At 46.4% G+C, this 18767-nt stretch overlaps 1 protein-coding gene across 24 annotated transcripts in view; it reads right to left on the reverse strand.

The window, feature by feature from the left end:
* Positions 1-18767, reverse strand: part of LDB3 (LIM domain binding 3) — a 154935-nt gene that overhangs the window by 99785 nt on the left and 36383 nt on the right. For all 24 annotated transcript variants that reach the window (XM_075610532.1, XM_075610533.1, XM_075610540.1 and 21 more), the window contains one exon: positions 9561-9712. In XM_075610532.1, the coding sequence (XP_075466647.1) occupies positions 9561-9712 (152 nt within the window). The remainder of the gene's footprint in view (positions 1-9560; positions 9713-18767) is intronic.

Raw genomic sequence — 18767 nt, forward strand, 5'->3', positions numbered from 1 at the left:
CGAAGCGTTAACCTAAATTAATGGCTCGTTACGTCAATAAAAAACCACTGTGGATCTGAGCCTGAGAGAGCAGGTCGGCTCCCTTGTTTCATCGATGGATACCATGAAGGGGAAAAAACAACCTCCCCGACCTAACTGATGCAGGCTGATAAGAAGAATTGGTGACAGATTGAAAAACGATGTGACAAAATGTATTATTAAAAAACCAGCATTGATTGCACCTTTATACCCTATTGCAGAAAGTCAGGTTCAGCATATCCATGACAATATTGTGTGTATGGGGCGTCTGGGGACAATACCTGAGGATCTGCTGAAGCAAAATAATTTGAGTCAGCAAAGAATAGAAACTTCTGATTAATGGTTTCCAGTGTGTGAAATACTTTATTTTCCCATATCTCAGGGGGATCAAATTGCTAAAACCTTATAATTCCCCCAGTTACTACAGATTATAGGCTAAAGCTGTAACATTTTGGGTATTATTGAAATCCCTGCTCTCTGATTGGTTAAAATTCCGGGCATTATTCATTCAGTGATGCCCAGAATTTTTGGCAGCTTGCAAAGTGTTTGTCTAGCCAATCAGCTTTTCTTTTTGTGAGAACAGCTCTGAGACAGGGCCGGGGATTGGTCAGGAGGCAGCAGTCTGTCTGCAGAGTTTGTTTGTAGCTGCAGTTTCTGTCTATCTAGTGTGTGTGTGTGTGTCTGCTGCAGTGTGTGTGTGTGTGTGTGTGTGTGTCTGCTGCAGAGTTTTGTGTGTCTGCTGCAGAGTTTATGTGTGTGTGTCTGCTGCAGAGTTTATGTGTGTGTGTGGGTGTGTCTTCTGCAGAGTTTGTGTTTGTGTGTGTAGCTGCAGAGTTTGTGTGTGTGTGTCTGCTGCAGAGTTGTGTGTGTCTGCTGTAGGGTTTGTGTGTCTGTGTGTGTCTGCTACAGAGTTTGTGTGTGTGTGTGTGTGTCTGTTTGTGTGTCTGCTGCAGAGTTTGTGTGTGTATGTGTCTGCTGCAGTTTGTGTGTGTGTGGCTGCAGAGTTTGTGTGTGTCTGTGTGGCTGCTGCAGAGTTTGTGTGTATGTGTGTGCAGCGGCAGAGTAAGGGATCCGTTCATGGGTTTGGCTGGAACTAACTCCTGCAGAGTTGGTGAGCTCTCAGACAGCCCTCCCTTTGGATCTGCAAGCACTATCGCCTGTGCTTGCAATCACTGCAGCTCTGTCTCTCTGCTCTGGCATTGGAGGAATTCCCACACACCCCTGTCTTGGGATTGGCTATCTGCCCTTCTTATACTGGGCTCTCCCTTTCCCTCATGGCTGATCATAAACCAAGATTTACTTGGCTGTAACTGTGTTTGCCATAAACACTTCTGACTTAGCCTTGCCTTGTTCCTGAGACCTGCTGCATTCACCCCAGGCAGAGGTCTGCTTCCTGTTCCTGTACTGAAGCGCTGGATCCCCAATGCTAGTCTTGCCTTGTTCCTGAGACCTGCTGCATTCACCCCAGGCAGAGGTCTGCTTCCTGGTTCCTGTACTGAAGCGCTGGATACCCAGTGCCAGTCTTGCCTTGTTCCTAAAACCGGCTGCATTTACCCCAGGACTTAATCATGGGCCGCTCCCGCTCCACGCGCAGAGGCAATTCCCGCGCTCCAGCTGCTACGTTGAAGCGCTTCGCACCAGCCTACCAGTTGCCAATCCCCAGCCTGGATATCGACTACTCTGACATCTCCAACTCTGACCCCGGCATGTCCTTGGATTACCCTGTAAATCGTGAAAAAGTGAATATAAAGGCGCGAACAACTTAAAAGTGAAAATAGAGTTAAAAAGGTGAATAAATGAATCAAGAAATCACACAAATAAAAATAGTGATAATAAAATTATGAGTGTTGATCTAATATCCCAGCTCAAACTCTCTGGTGGGACCTGTTTCACGGGTTCCAAGAAGTATGATAATTCTCAAACAGTCCAGGAGGAGCATATAAGGGAAAAGAAGACAAAAAAAACACACAGTGCATATGTATGGGCAATGGAAGTATGGCATGTAGTATTATCTTGGCTCATATGTCCAGCCTACTCACCAGATGTAGATGAATAAAATGCAGTTTGCAATTGGGGCTGTTACCCGTATGGAATGAATGTAGTCAGGATCCCCCCTCAGAGGCACACTCAGCGGTATGATGGATTATAGGAGAGATGAGAAAATACTACATAGCGCGATCAGGCTGATAAACAAAATCTTTATGTAAAAAGTATATAAAATGCGCACTCACAATGTGCAAAATAAAAACAAGCATCTATCACTTATTATTGTGTGTTTTTTTGTTTTCTTTTCCCTTATATGCTCCTCCTGGACTGTTTGAGAACTTGGATTACCCTGGACATGTCCAAACCCTGAACCAGCTGCGATTGACTACGAACTGCGCAATCCAGAACCGGCTTCGAGGTCTAAGGTCGGTGTATTCACATCCCCACCTCAGCCCGCGGTCCGGTCCCGGTTTGTGGCGAGCACGTCATTTACACAGAGTGTGTGTGTGTGTGTGTGTGCAGTGTGTGTGTGCGTGTAACTGCAGAGTGAGTGTGTGTGTCTGCTGCAGAGTTTGTGTGATGTAGTTGCAGCGTGTGTGTGTGTGTGTGTGTGTGTGTGTGTGTGTGTGTGTGTGTGTGTGTGTGTGTAGAGCTGCAGTGTGGTGTGGTGCTGTTATGTTGTATGTGTGTGTAGCAGCACAGTTTGCATGTAGCTACAGAGTTTGTGTGTAGCTGCAGTTTATATGTTGTGTGTGTGTGTGCCACAGAGGGGGCGGCAGTGTGTGGATATAGATAGCTGCAGTGAAAGTGTATATAGAGGTCTCCTGATGACACCTCAGCAGAGGAGAAACGCGTTGAGTGTATCCTGTACCAAGAGGAAGGCTGATTGCAGCACGAGCTGTAGTTTGTCCAAGCGCGGCACCCGTCGTGTGACGTCATCCGGGGATTCCACCGGAACAGACACAGACGGGAAGAGCGATCAGCTGAGAGAGCGGACGGGGTGTACTGTTCCAGCCACAAAGCTTCTGTTTGCCGGCGTGGATCATTTAATGATCAAATTGCTGTTTTACTTACCACACTCAGATAAGGCCACTAGAGCATATAGGTAACACAGTCAGTCATTAACAGGAAAACTCCACAGTAAACTCACATTTAGTAGAGATGGAGGCTCACTTGAATAACATCCAGATAAGTACCACAGGAGCTCAGTAGGTGCGTGCATCAAACTTGATTGAAGATCAATGGCAGGAAAAAAAACCTCGAAGGAGGGAAATTGGAGCACTGCGATGGGGTATAGCACAGAGCAAACCGGCACACCAATAATAAAAACTAATTTAATGAGTGACTGCGGGAGACATCCAAAAAACAGGAACAACTAACCACTCTGACGTGTTTCGGGCTAAGCCCTTTGACAAACCCGAAAAGTTCCTGTTTTTTGGAGGTCTCACGCAGTCACTCATTAAATTAGTTTTTATTATTGGTGTGCCGGGTTCCTTTATGCTATACCCCATCGCAGTGCTCCACTTTCCCTCCTTCGAGGTGTTTTTTCACACACACACACACACACACACACACACACACACACACACACACACACACACACACACACACACACACACACACACACACACACACACACACACACACACACACCCCTGGTGGTGGTGGGGCTGCTGGGGGAACGTGCTCGGGCTGCCAGTGCCTCACTCCTGCCTCCTCCCTCTACCCAATATGCCCGGGGATCGTGGTGGGGCTGCTGGGGGAAGTTTTGGGGCTGCTGGGGGAAGTGCTGGGGCAAGTGCTGGGGCTGCTGAGGCAAGTGCTGGGGGAAGTGCTGGGGCAAGTGCTGGGGCAAGTGCTGGGGGAAGTGCTGTGGCATCATGGTGAGGTTGCTGGGGGATCGTGGTGGGGCTGCTGGGGGAAGTGCTGGGGCATCGTGGTGGATCGTGGTGGGGCTGCTGGGGAAAGGGCTGGGGCTGCCAGCGCCTCACTCCTGCCTCCTCCCTTCTCCTTCCGATTGGGCGCGCGGCAGCCATTTTTTTAAAATCAGCACAACCCCGGTTATAACGCAGTCGGATCGGGTGGCCCCCGAGGACCTCGTTATAATGGGGTTCAGCTGTACATGTACATGTGTCTGTTGTCCTGTAGTGTCCTGAAGTTGTCTACAGTTCTTTGTAAGCAGTCAAAATGGTGACCCATAAGTGGTCATAGTGATAGTGATAGTACAATGTACAATGACCTACTGATATCCCCTATGTACTGAGCACCCAATAACACTCTGTTTTCCAAACATAAGCCTGTCATGTTCATGACAGCCGAATGCCAGGACATTGATTGGAATACGGTTTCAACTAATACCTTATAAGACACTTATCCAGGCATGAATTAATTGAGCTTTTCTGCAACGGACTGACGGGCAACAGAGATAATGTTAAGACAGAGTTTCAAAATGGTCATGTTATTCAAGCAGCAATCTGTGCAGCTCCCACAAGAGTTTCACCGGAACGCAAAGCTCCACCAACAGCTCCGATTTTCAGGATATCCCTGCGTCAGCACAGGTGGCTCAATCAGTGGCTCAGTCTTTGACTGAGCCACTGATTGAGCCACCTGTGCTGAAGCAGGGACATCCTGAACCCTAGCCTGTTGGTGGCCCTTGAGGACTGCAGTTTTCCACCCCTGCTGTAGGCCCTATTAAACTGCTGGTCACCCTCTTGCCAACTCTATTTCTGGAAACGGTGCTATTTTCCCTTCTTGGGATACGCAGCCCCAAATAAAGGGATCAAAGGAATAGAATAAAATGGCCAACAGATATCCCCAGTCAGGAGACAAATATCTTTAGATTTTTGTTTTTAAATTGGAAAATGGTTCTGCTAGGGGACAAAGGCAGCCACACAATATAAATTGACCTCTGTGCAGTGTTGGGATTACATTGATTAGTTCTCCTTTCTACTCAGTATAGTTCTTGAGGCAACATACGTTACCAGTTTATACAATTAAAAACTTTGGACTTTTACCCTCAGAACCAGTGTTGAGCACAGGAGAGGAGCGGGACACAATTCACGAGCACACTGTCATAAAACAGCTGTGACAACCATCTGATCCGCTGCAGCAACTGGGGAGAGAGGGGACTCACTAAGGAAAGGGAGCAACATTTGGGGACCACCTGATGCCCGCTAATGGGTTAAACCAAAGCCTATCCTGCCTCCATATGCACAATTTTAGATACAGTTGACCTGCCATAGAACAATGATCTATATTAACCCTTTCAGTGCTAGATCAGCAGGCAAAGCAGTGCTGAGGTTAAAGTCTAAAAAAACAAAACGTCTCCTGACCGTAGATTCGATAAGGAAATGACATCTGGTTTCTCTGCTGTGAAGTTCCCTGTCCCATTTTGCTGCTTCTAGGAACACGCAGTCATGTTTACGACGCCACAATGAGTTATTCTTCCCATTGTGGCATGTTCACAAGTATTGCTTTTGTCAACGCTTTTAAACCATTTGCAACCCAGCAATTTATATCCGTCTGAAAAGAAATACTTACAAAGTGGGACCTAGTTTTGGCTGGTGTCATTTAGCGTGTGATCAATTTTGAGCATTCTTTTAAGGTTAGAAAGGATGAGTAATTGTTAAAGAAAAAAGGAACAAATGGCCGCGCATTCATAGTGCACGGAGCATTCGATATAACTGCGCTATTTAGAGAAAAAATGAATTCAATGTAGCACAATGTCTACCTATCTCACAAGCATTGTCTCCGTCTGTCAGTCACCTTGAAGCCTTGTCTCCAGTTTTATTAACTTTTCCATTATCTTTCCTTGTTCATCTGCCCTGTACTCTGATGGAATATAGACAGGGTATACATTTCTGCTTATTTTAAAGGGAGATACAAAAGGTGAGTGCCATATCTACTGGAGGTATCTTGTCCCCATGGACCATGTGTTAGACAGGGCGTATAAAATAAACATGACATTTCACATCTTTCTTTAGCGGACACATGTATGAGAAGAATTTTTAGTTAGCTCATTTGCTGGAGTACCCGGCAGGTATCACACCTACACCTACAAGTGCACCAACTTTAACATGAGTTGTGGGCAGTGCTGTCGCACACATTGGGTGGGTTGACTCTCGTGGACACCAGGATGGTTGGGTGCCCAGGGGCACCTCTGTACTTTGGGGGAATATCCCATCCGAGTTTGGACACTGCTGGAGGGCACTGTGGGGTTATGGCCGCGCGTGGCCTATTTGGTGTGGGTGTTATATTGTGGTTCCCTTTTCATATGCATGCAGTAAACTGTTATCTTTATCAGCGTGTGTATTATTGCATTGGGTCCTGTCACAGGGTTATCCAACATAGTATGATCCTGCACAGGTGGAGGCGCTGTCTCCAGATGGATAAGGCACACCCCGGGCTCCCAGCAGCAGAGGTTCAGGCCTCCTGTGAGCCACATGTAACGCACACACACACACACACACACACAGTAGCCGCCATATCTCCCATAGGGTGGGGGAAGCTGCACTACAATTTTATCAGTTGCATCTTGTGCCCCTTGTGAGTCCATCACTAAGTGCGTGAGTTGTGTTTGCATCATTAGAAATAAAATGTGTGAACAAGTCAAGTCAGGAATGCATAAGAAAATAATACTTTTAAAAATACCATTCCACATTATAATGCCATTTACTCCATCACTTTTTTGAGTATGTATCAAGGAAATTGGGGATGTCTCCATATTCAACAGAGAAAAGGCAGAACATGTGTACGGAACATGAACTGGGACAAAGACACCATGGGCCTATGTACTAACATTACCTTTAGGAGAAACAATGGTGTCAAAATTGTACTACTAAAAAGACGTACAAACTTTAATACAATGTGCGTTGTATATATGAAGGTTCGTATGTGATTTCTTACATATGACGCATAGTTCGTTCTGTGAAATGACTTTGGACGTGCTACGCACACCTGATTGAGAACATTTAAATGAAAACAGTATTATCTGTATTTTTTATTTTATAACTAGTATTTGTAAATATCAGTTATTAGGATAATATATTTTATAATAGCGTATGATGAAACATCCACACTGCGTCAAAACATGGTTCTAGCTAGCAACTTAAAGCACTGCTACTTCTGCGCTAACGAGGGTTTATGTCAGTATGGCGGCCGATTTTGACGCAGGTTCCACTATTTTTTGGACGCACAGATACAATTGTTTTAAGTGCATACCATTTACATCTGTGCATCATGGGAATCCCATTTGCTTGCACCAATATATTTGACTACAAAACATTTAAGCAGATTCTTTTTCAAAGTGTCCCGGCTGCAAAATTGGGGTAAATACAATCTATTTATTAAGGAAAACGTTGTCATTTAAGCTGCAATCCACATATCAGTTTTTTTCCTTTTAACATAGGATTGATGCAGGGGGTCTCCGGAGCTAAACCCCATTAATTTCAGCTTCGGACACCCCCCGCTTCCTGGGATACAGACCTCCATAGGAGGTGCCGGTAGCCCCTCCGTCTTGCTAGATTGTCTTGTTCATTGTTGTATACATGCTCAGCTTAAAAATATAGTCCCATTTAGAACTAAAATGAGCCAATGACAATGTAATTTACAGCGCGGCTGTGAGGAAGGGGAATTATTTCTAATCTACTTTCCTTCACCCAATAAAAACATCCGATATACAGTATGCACAGTCCCTTCCTTATGTATGTATGTCTTTATTTGTATAGCACCATTAATGTACATAGCGCTTCACAGCAGTAATATACGTGACAATCACATAAATAATATAAATAACACATAAAGGGGAGAAGTGCTTCAGACATAAAAGTAACATTTAGGAAAAGGAGTCCCTTCTCCGAAGATCTTACACTCTAATTTGTTGGTAGGAAGAACGTACAGACAGTAAGAGTGCGTTCTGGTAAGTGCGTCTGCAGGGGGCCAAGGTTAATGTATGAAGTGTTAATTATCAGCCGTGGAGCTACTCAGACGCTTCCTTAAACAGGTGTGTTTTAAGGTGGGTCCTAAAGGTGGATAGAGCGGGTGCTAGTCGGATATTGAGGGGAAGGGCATTCCAGAGGTGTGGGGCAGTCAGTGAGAAAGGTTTAAGGTGGGAGAGGGCTTTGGATACAAAAGGGGGTAGAGAGAAGACATCCTTGAGCAGAACACAAGAGTCGGGATGGTGTATTGCACAAAATTAGGGCTGAGATGTAAGGAGGGGCAGAAGAGTATAAAGCTTTAAAAATGAGGAAGAGAGCTGTGGTCCTGTCCGAAGCTCATGCCAGTATGGCAACAGATTCAAGATTGGCTACAGAGGATCTTGGGCCTCCAAATCCAGCTAGACCCGTGGCTGTTCCTACTAGGCAAACCCACAGACGAAGTCTCACGATCGGGAAACAAACTAATAATGCATTTTGCAACAGCTATGAGATGTGAGACTGCAGCACTTTGGAACCAGAACGCAATTCCATCAATAGACAAAATTAGAAATCGAATTTGGTTTGTATGCCAGATGGAAAAGCTAACAAGCTTGGTTAATGACACTGGCTCAAAATTCCAAAAAGTCTGGCTACCATGGCTAGCCCAGACAGACATCCCCGGGGTGAGCAATGCCACCATCTGGCTTTGATAGGGTAAAATGAGTTCTCTTTGGATGAACAGTGTACAAGACAGATCGGACGTAGGGTCGCACTAATAATCACCCTCAGATCAGTAGACGGGAATACAAGGGAAACCCTCAACCCTCATGGAAGGGAGAGTCACAATAAAATAAGCCTAGGATGACCAATCCCCGTATAGAGCGATGAAGGATAAATAGTTCTTAGTCCTCCCTAACTCCCCCCCTTTCCTTCTTCCCTCCCCCCCTTTTTTCCTCCCTGTCCCCACATTTGTCTATGTCCTGTCTTCCCCCCACGTCGGTTATATGTTGTAAGTCAGTTAAAGAGTCTGTCCACTTGGACAGAATATTGTAATGTCATGAATATGCTATATTTTGAAAATGAATAAAAAGAAAGTTGAAAAAAAAAAATGAGGAAGAGAATTGAGTGTGTGATACTGGATTTGATAGGAAGGCAGGAGAGTGATTTGAGCGGGGGAGACGCTGAGATAGATTTAGGAAAGAGTAGAGTGATTCTGGCAGTAGCGTTTAGGATAGATTGTAGGGGAGACTGGCGAGAGGCAGGAAGGCCGGACAGCAGGAGGTTACAGTAGTCGATACGGGAGAGAATGAGGGTCTGTCTCAGAGTTTTTGCAGTAGAGCAACAGAGGAAAGGGCGTATCTTGGTAATATTGCGGAGGAAATACACGGAAGGCAGAAAAAAATGGCACCCATAATCACCCTCCAAACACACCAATACTGTCTGTTCACCTCGGTCTATAGTTTGACTTAGTCAGTGCCAGATTTTCTGCTATAGTGATATGAGGAAGAAAAACAGCCCTGTCTGAGCCTATGCCTTAATCTAGGGATCAAGGGGTTACTGCAAATGACTTGCCTTACACAATGTGTATGTAATAAGCCAAAGAAGTGCACAATGTATAATTAACAATAGAAGTCTACTTACTTTTGCAGAGTGAGATTCAGGTTGTAGCTGGCGGACTTAATCTTGTTCTGAGCCTCTAAGTGAGTCATGCCATCTGTGCTCGCGCCATCGATGGCCACCACTAAATCGCCCTGGTTCACACTGGACTGTGCTGCTTTACTGCCAGGAGTGACCTAGTGAGAAATAAGAACATGTATTGCTAGGAAACAAGGAATAATCATTCTGAAAGGTTACCAAAAATGTGCCCATGAAAATGAAGTTCCGTACAAAAATTTTTACGCAATTCAGAGGTACAAAGGCAGAGTCCAAGTGTCATTAAAAACAACTGGTAAAAGGTTTTGCTGACAACGAGACACCTCCATAACCTTCTCCTTCTCTGGAACTTCTCCCTTGACTCTTGATACCATTTTATTTATGGGACTATAAATTAAGGAATACGATAGCATCAAAATAATGATACTCGCACACATTTAACAAGCGATCCTCTAATGGGATCGCACTAAAATATGGAAGTCAGGGGTTGCAGACAGTGAGGGATAATGAAATATGGTGAAAATCAGAGAAGTAGATTTAATATTATTATTAAAAATACACTGTTTTAAGTAAAAACTGTATTGCGGTAATACATACAGCAGTCTAATTCAATTGAGTCACTCCGCAAGTTTGCACAATCTAAATATGGGTCTATATACAGTGGTTTTTGCTAAAATGGTCATGCTAAATTGTGCAATTTTCATACTTTCTAGCCCAAAAATGGGCCCTCGGCATGCACAGCGATTCTAAGGAACTCGGCGCTAAATCATCTCCAAAACAGACACACACATACACGTGTGCAGCTCTGAGCTGTAGTCTAGTCTCTTGGTATTCTCAGTGTTTGGTACACGTTGAATAAAGTAGTGAGACAATGAATACAGTCACATCACATGATTTCCCAATCACACTGTTATGCAGGAACTAGTCAATCAGCGTATAATTACTACTGTGAGTAAACAACGGATCCAATGACATTTCTATTGAGTGTACCATAGAAAAACAGACCATGGGCTCACATCAAAGCTGCAATCCTGCCTGCTCATTCTCTCCCTTCCCCCCTTTTTTTATAAGAATTCAAACAGTTCCCGAGATTTTTGGTTTAGTTTCGTTTCCAGTGTTTTCCTCCCATGTTGGGAAATCAAAAAAGTCACCAAATCTTGCAGGTACCTAGGACCAATAGGAAGCTGCGATGTAATCGATGGAACGTTGTTGCAGCTTCCTATTGGACGCTCATTTAAATGTCCAGGAAGTGACACCGTCAACTAAACCAGGAAGTATCTCAGGAGCCGGGTGGTCCCTGGTGCTGGAAATAGCGCAGTTCAACTCTGAAATTCTTAATTTTTGAAGAAGAAAAAAATACTGAGAATGGGCAGGATAATTGCTTTAAAGAACTTACTTTGACTGTTTAAATAATTAGAGATTATCTAGAACGAAGGATATTATAATAAAATTACTTTTCTAAAATGTCATGGTTTTCTTTTATATTTTCTGTTTCAAACTCTTGCTGAGCACGACATGATTTTTAAAGGGTCGTTAATGCTTTTAGATGCAATCTTTAAAGGCCATTCAGGACTCCCCATTTATCACATGTGAAGTTGATGTTCCTGATATATAAGGCCGCGTCCATACTGCGTGCTCATGCGCGAACAAAACACAGCACCTCAATGAGGCAGGCAATAGACCGCACGCACACGCGATGAGGCGCGACGGCGTGGCCAATTTTTCACAAGACGTCATTTTTTGGTTTTGTCTCGCAATGGCCGGGTCACGTGGGCGGTTCAGTCTATGAGGGCGAACCAGCCTCGTTATGTCACGGCCACACCTCTGCCACGCCTCCCCATCGCTGTGGATCTCAGGCCACAGATCGCTCGGCCGACAGGCGCGCACAACGCCATGCGCTCCGTCGCGCGCGCCCACTATATCCGAGGTTGAAGAGTGAAGAAATGGATTGTGCAGATGTGTCTCCACACCTAAAAAACCTCATCTCCACCTGCTTGCTTCCAGCTTTTTTATGTTAGTAGAACATAAACCAAGAAATGTTTTGAATTACACTGTCCAAAAATTCTAACCACTGTTACCCAACCCTAACATGTATAATCCATTGTACAGGTAAGTAACACATTTTCCTACCTCAAAATCCCCCCAACCCAATCGCAGATAGGGACCATGTGGGGAAATCTACATATGTTACCCGTGTGGTGCAATACCTGTTAGGCTCACAGGAGGCCTGAACCTCCGCCACTGGGAGCCTGGGGTGTATCCTGGAACGTACTGCTTACAGCACCTCCACCTATGCAGGGATTCTAGTGTGTAGAATAACCCCTTACACAGGAACCACATACAGTAAGTACTTACACCAGGGTATGGATAAAACAGTTTACTATATGCACTACAACATAACACATCACAATACATCAACAATAGCAACACAGCAGTGTCACCTTTTAACCTGGCCTCCCTGGGCCGCAACCCACCAGCATATATCCAAGAGTCCCAAATGTTCCACAACCCCACCCAAGTGTGAGACAGCGCTGCTCACTAGATGGTGTATAGTTGGTGCACTTGGTGTATACCTGCCGGGGCTCCTGCACCCGGGTACAGCAGAATAACGATAAGAGGATCCGTCTGTGTCCAGCGCTGAATCCGCAGCAATGGTGTCCTCTTCCAATTCAGAGGTTCCCCCTCTTGGTGATCTCACCGTCGGATAGTCTCTATCATGAGTGAGGTAGGTCTGGTCCCAGACCACACTTGGCAGTGGCTCGCAGCAATGCAGCTGTGTCCTTGAACGTAACAAATAACTAAAGGAACAGTGCACCTACCTAGGGCCTGTCCGTGTCGCAACCACAATCTGGGTTATGTCTCAGGGCCTACCTGGGGCCAGGGGGGTGGGGGGTAACCTGGCCTAGTATGCAGGGGCTACTGCTCCCTACACACACCCTTCCCCAACCTGCTCCCAGCTCTGACTCTCTCATGTGCTTCACTGTCTGCACACAACAATGTATCCAAATGCAGCATGAGAATCTGTCAGCCTTAGTGGCTGTCTGGCTGCATGTGATCTGGGTGAAAGGGCAGTCCCCAGTGGCTGCTGGAAGTTGTAGTCCACTTAGGATCTCTTTAGCATTGGGGCAGAGTGCGCAATCGTAACTATGCATGCACAAGTCTGTAATGGCTGCCACAGGCTCTGTCCGCGAATGCACCGACTAGGGATGTCCCTGCGCTATGGAGCGCCACCTCTGTGTGACGACTCTGGAGATTCCGTCCCCTTATGGTCCCTCTCTCCCATCTTCTGTCACCCCCTCTACTCCTTCCCACTCCTCTACCTTGCCTCATACCTCGCCCCCATTGCCTCAGCGCATATCGTGCAGGTCTCGCAGACCCACGCGGCCCCTGCTATGATGCTCCCCGCTCCCTCTCTCCCGCGGTGCCTCCATTGCCTCCTCCTGCTGTGCCCTCTACCTCCTTACCCTCTTCCAATGTGGCATCTGCGGCGTGGCGCTCCGCGCGCCTGGTTGTACGTCCGGTACGTGCCCCCTCTCAGCCCACGGAGGGCGCGCGCACACGCTCCTCCTCTGGGCGCCGTGATGCGGCTGCGTCTCTCTCGCTCCCTACGGGCCGTTTCCCTGGTGCAGCCGGTGCGTGCGTCTCCTCCGCCCACGGAGGGCGCGCGCATCCCTCTCCTCTGGGCTTGGTTTCCCCGCTGCTTCCTCCCCTCACTCCTTGCGGGCTGTCTCTGTGCTGCAGCATGTGCGCGCGCATTCTCCCTTTACAGAGGGCGCGCGCACACGCTCCTCTTATCCTGGCTGTCATGTCTCTGCCTCCCAAACCCTGCAGGCCATTCCCCTGTCTGTCCCTTCTGTCTCCTCCTCTTCTCCTCCTGACCTATCCCTATTGTCTCCCACTTCTCTCTCTACTCCTCCCCTCTTTCCTATTTGTGTTCCCTCCTTTATTACCCGTCTGTCCACTTCTTCCTCGCTCTGCATAGTTCCTGTTTCCCTGTGTGTACCTGACCTATGCTGTGCTCCCTCTACGTCCTTGCTGTTTCCCTGTTCCTGTATGCTCTTGGATTTCCCTGGCTCCTGACTCCTGCTTGTCCTGGTCTACTCTGCTCTCTGGTACCCCTCTGAACCTTGCTACGCCCTTCACTACGTTTACCTCTGGCTTCCTAGGACCTGGCTTGTACACTGATGATTCTACTCTCTCTACTCCTGGACATTGGCATACGGACACGACTATTCTCACGGACACCCCCAAGCGTTGCAAGTATAACAAAAACTCTCTTCCTACAGGCCCAGCAACGCTATACCACACTCTGGGCTTGCTCCCACTGCTGTGGGTGTGTGGTGTCATACCGTTCCCACCTCAGTACTGGGGTCCTGCCAGGTCTGCGGGCATACAGGCGTGACACTCTGTCCATCTGCAAACTCAATAATGGCCGCCACAACTCTGCTGCACATGGGCGAACACTTTAAAGATAGCGGCACCTGGCTGTAGATGCTGCCGGGAGTCCCCGGCGACGTGCTCACCCCTGCAGCTCCCTGACACAGCGCAGGGGTCCCCCCGCTAAGCGGAGGTAAGGGGGGCACAGGGGGAACCCTACTAAAGGTATAATAAATCTAACTGTCTTCGAAGGATTAACTCTGCAGGGGGTCCCATCAGAAGCATGGATCCTCCACCGCTCCATCGGGACAGACACTGTCCCCGGCGCCGCAGACTTTTGCTTGTTCTCCCGCGGCTCCGGGGGACAGTGAGTCTTGCTACATCTGTAAACACCAATAGAACATTCTCAATTGTGTGAAAGGACTCAGGGGAAGATTGCCCTATCGGGCGATCGGGGTTGCCTCAGTGAGCCGGTGCTGTGACTCCCCAGGAGCACAGCCGGCAGCTCCCCAGCAGTCACTGTCTGCAATCTCTCCCTCCTCCTGACGGCACCGTGATCCAACTTTCCAGCCAGACCGGAAGCAGCTTGAGGAGGAAGCTGCAGAGTCGCCAGATGGGCGCAGGACCGGTCCTCACCCTAAAGTAAGAGAGAGTGTACTATGTGTGTATAAGGCCGCGCTTGTAGCGACGGCGACATCGCTCGAAAACAAATGCATTGTCGGCGCCGCGTGCGCTTATAGTAAGCGCGATGGCGACAGGGCGACGCGATTTTCAGAAGCCGGAAATATTTTATTTTTCAGGGGCTGTCGCCTCATGTGACAGCCCCTGAACCAATCAATGCCCGGGTCGCCCGCCCTGCCGCCGCAAAGCGAAATACAACTTTCGCTAGCGGCATCGGCAACGTCTTGCATGCCGTTGCGGTCGCGGGTACTATAGGGGCGGCCTAAGCTAGAGAAGGGGGTGTCTCTTACCTTTTCCGGGGTGGTATCTCCTCCTGCAGCATCGTGTTCGTCACTGCAACCCGACATCAAATGACGCGATGTCACATGGCGACGTGTTGCCATGACAATGTACCGACCGACGGCATTACGCCATGACGTTGCAGGCGGAGGGTCAGTATTGAAGGAATCACCTGGATCGGTATGCAATTTGCACCTAAAACCCGGCTGTTAGTTTATACCCTGGGCCCATTGCATTTTTAGGTCCCTCAGGTTAAGATGATATAACTAGAGATGGAGGTGCGGAGGGAGGTTATCTTTGAATGAGGGAGGGGAGCAGATAGGAGTGTCATCCTGCTAGGACCCTTATTCAATATGCTGTGAAGTCCCTTCCAAAGAGTTTAGTCCAACCTCAATGGAACTGCAGTCTTCTCCAGCACTGGGAAATAGCTTTGCAGCTTTCGGCCCACAGTAATTTCCAGCAAATTCAATACTTTCTCCTTGCAAACACTGGTGATGGTGACCTAACTTCTGAACGAATTAGCTGATGTTGTTGAGTGGAAAAGCACCTTCAGTAAGAAAGCAAAACTGTACATTTACTAAAACATTCAAAGCACAAAAATAACAAAGGTCAAAACTAAAAGCTCCAACCATTTATTTTGTATTTTGTTATTTTGCATTAGATGGCAGTGAGCAGAAAAGCCACCTATAAAAGCATTCAATGTCGTTTATTTCAATTTGGAAATCAGGTTGTGCAATCAAAGCAACGGGAGAGTGGTTTAAATGACCTTTAACCATGTGGCTGCCGGTGTGACTTGTACAATCCATTACTGCCTTCTCTGGCAGCAAATAAGTCGTTGTCCTCTCTTTATTAAGCGCACACGACCTTGAGTAATTCCCAGCTCCGTATCAAAAATAAGCCATTATCTTAAACTCACATGGCGGTGGAAAGATAATGAACCCAGATGAAGAAACATTTAGCCACTGAGCGAGCCACATGTGCTGAAGCAGGGATATCCTGAAAACCTGACCTGTTGGTGGCCGTTGAGAACTGAAATTGCTCACTTCTGTACTTGTATATATACGGTAATACATTTTTTTTTTTTTTACAAATTCAAGACCAAATATTATCAATCTGAAATATCAGCTTCACTTGTAATAAATTACTAAATTACTAATAAATGAAGCAGAGACCAACATGACTTTTACAGATTTAAAGAATTTTCAAGGCATAAGAAAACAAACAAAAACACAAACTGGGTATTGGAAAAACTAAAACATAATTTTTTTTAAAAACATTTTTAAAATGTGCGTGGTATTTATGATGGTCATTAGATGCCTTGTAACATGACAAATAGTTCGTTTCCCGAAATGACTTTTGCCGCATTGCATTGTATCGCATACCTGTTGATATAAATAAAATGCCCTAACAATATAAACAGACTTTGTCGTATTTATGCCAGATTAATTTACCAGGCGCACAATTTTAATGCTGGTTAGAATTTATTTTTTTGATGCCCCCTTACTATTTATTTTAGTACATAAAAATGACATTTTTTGCATCACAGACTACGGCTCTGTCTCTTTTAACACCTGCTTGCGGCAATATACAGAACATAAAAATATATTTGAGGAAAAAAAAGTTGAAACATAGACACAAACACATTATATATTTTTTGTTTTTTTGTGTGTCAATTTAACGCCAAATACTCCATTTAAATTGTGCCACCTTAAATTGTAATTGGTGAATAAACAAAAGACTGTGACGTAGGAGCGAGAGAGAGGATGAGTATCTCAGATGTAGCCAGCGCACAAACACATTTGATTGGCTTTCTGATATTCCCAGGACAATGGGGTATTTATATCTCCTGTTTCTCACAGATCTCACACGACTATTACTGCATAATTCAGGAGGAGTGTTCCATAAAGATCTGTAACTACAGTAAACGGTGCCTTATATTCACTTGATCCTCTTAACCCCTTTCACAGTGAAAGGGTTAATGGTGTTTACAAAAACCTAGAACAACTGGACCAGTGACAGTAAAATGGGGGTGTTTATACCGAAAATAGCCCCCCTAGGGGCTTATTCTGTAAGCTCCCGTCCCGGCCGGTAACCTTGCGATCGTCAGAAAACCCCAAATGGCGCCATAGGCGAAACTAATGGCAGTGAATTGTATTGTATTGTATGTCTTTATTTATATAGCGCCAAAAGTGTACTCAGCGCTTCACAAAGAATACAGTACAGGGAATTATAATAATACAATAAGTGCAGCAAAATCAGACAAAAGGAAAGGAAATCCCTGCCCCGAAGAGCTTACAATCTAAGAGGTTTAATGGGAAACTTACAGAGACAGTAGGTGAGGGATGTTTATTTGGGTTAAATGTAGGGACTGGTGTCTTTTTTTTTTTTTTTTAAATAAAAATTAGACAAATTTATGGTGAATCATTTTTAACTAAATGCTGTTTCCGTGGTAACCTAATACTTTGAAGATTTTTTACAATCTTTATCTACTCTCTTTTGTGAGCAGAGTGTTGGTGTCCACGGGTAAACTGTCAATTACGCAATGGTTTCCTTTAGTCCTTTGTAATGTAATTAAGATGCCATCATTAGTTACACACATGTAACCAGCCCCCTTGCTAAAACCAGGCCCTTTTAGCATGCAGGGTAGGGCAGCACTGGCAGTGTAGGGGTTAAATGCCTTACACTCGGTCCTGCAGGTTAGCTGGCTCTTAGCTAGGCTACAATGTTGCAGCTCCCAGGCACATGAGGTATGACGTAGGCTGCGCTTATAGTGCAGGCGACAGCGACGCTACGTCAAAACAAATGCATTGCCGCCGTTGAATGCGCTTATAGTAAGCGCGACGCGACGGAGCGACAGCTTGGTCGCGATCGCAAGAAGTCATCTCAATTTGAATTTTCCAGCAACCGCAGCCCGACGTCACCGTCGCCGGCACTATTCTAGGAAAGATCTAGTAGGTCATGTAACCTGTTGGGTGACTGTTTGGTAATAGTGAGTTTTGCCCAAAGACTGGGGGAGGAAAGGTTCCCACCCGCAGGGTATATAAATTGGGGAACCGTCCTTTATGGTTTGCTGGGAAGACAGGCCTGAGAAGTTCAGCTGGGTTCAGTAGGGCCCGGTTGTTCCAGAGTATAGGCCCCAGGGGATGCAAGCAAAGCAGCCAAGCATATCATCAGGCAGGAGAATAAAGGAGAAGCCTTCCTCCGTGAGCAGAGCAGAGAGGGGTGAGGTTCCTAAGGCCTGCAATATAGTTGGCGCGCGCGCCTGTGCGATCGCTCGTGCATGTGACGCACACGTTTTGTGTGTACGGTCTGTGTGGCTGTGAGCGACAGGCTTGGAAGGTAGTGTGTGTGTGTGTGTCACGGTGTGTGTCACTGGGGAAGCTGTGTGTGTGTCTGTGTGTGTGTCTGTGTGTGTGTCTTTGTGTGTGTCTGTGTGTATGTATTAAAAATGAGAAAAAAGACATGCGGTGAGAATAAATTATTTATTAATATTGTGCACACACACACACACACACACACACACACACACACACACACACACACATACTGTGGTAGCGGCGCAAATACATACTTTTCAGAGTCTTCTCCCCTATCGCCCGGCTCCACGCTCACTGCCGTGCGCGTGCGCAGCCCTAGTATACAACGGCTGGCTAACCACAGCAAAACTAAATCTGCCGCGCACGCACGGCGCAGCACGTGCCCACTATATTACAGGCCTAAGTGATTTTCCCTAGAGCTCGGACACCAAGAGCAGCTACTCTAACGTGGGAGGGGGCGAAGCCAGCCTGCACATGGAAGGGGTAGTGTGAGTTACTAGTTCTGTATGACTTACAGGGAACTGAAAACCTGTCCTGATTA

The sequence above is a fragment of the Ascaphus truei genome, chromosome 8 (genome assembly GCF_040206685.1).
Source record: "Ascaphus truei isolate aAscTru1 chromosome 8, aAscTru1.hap1, whole genome shotgun sequence".
NCBI classification, from domain to species: domain Eukaryota; kingdom Metazoa; phylum Chordata; class Amphibia; order Anura; family Ascaphidae; genus Ascaphus; species Ascaphus truei.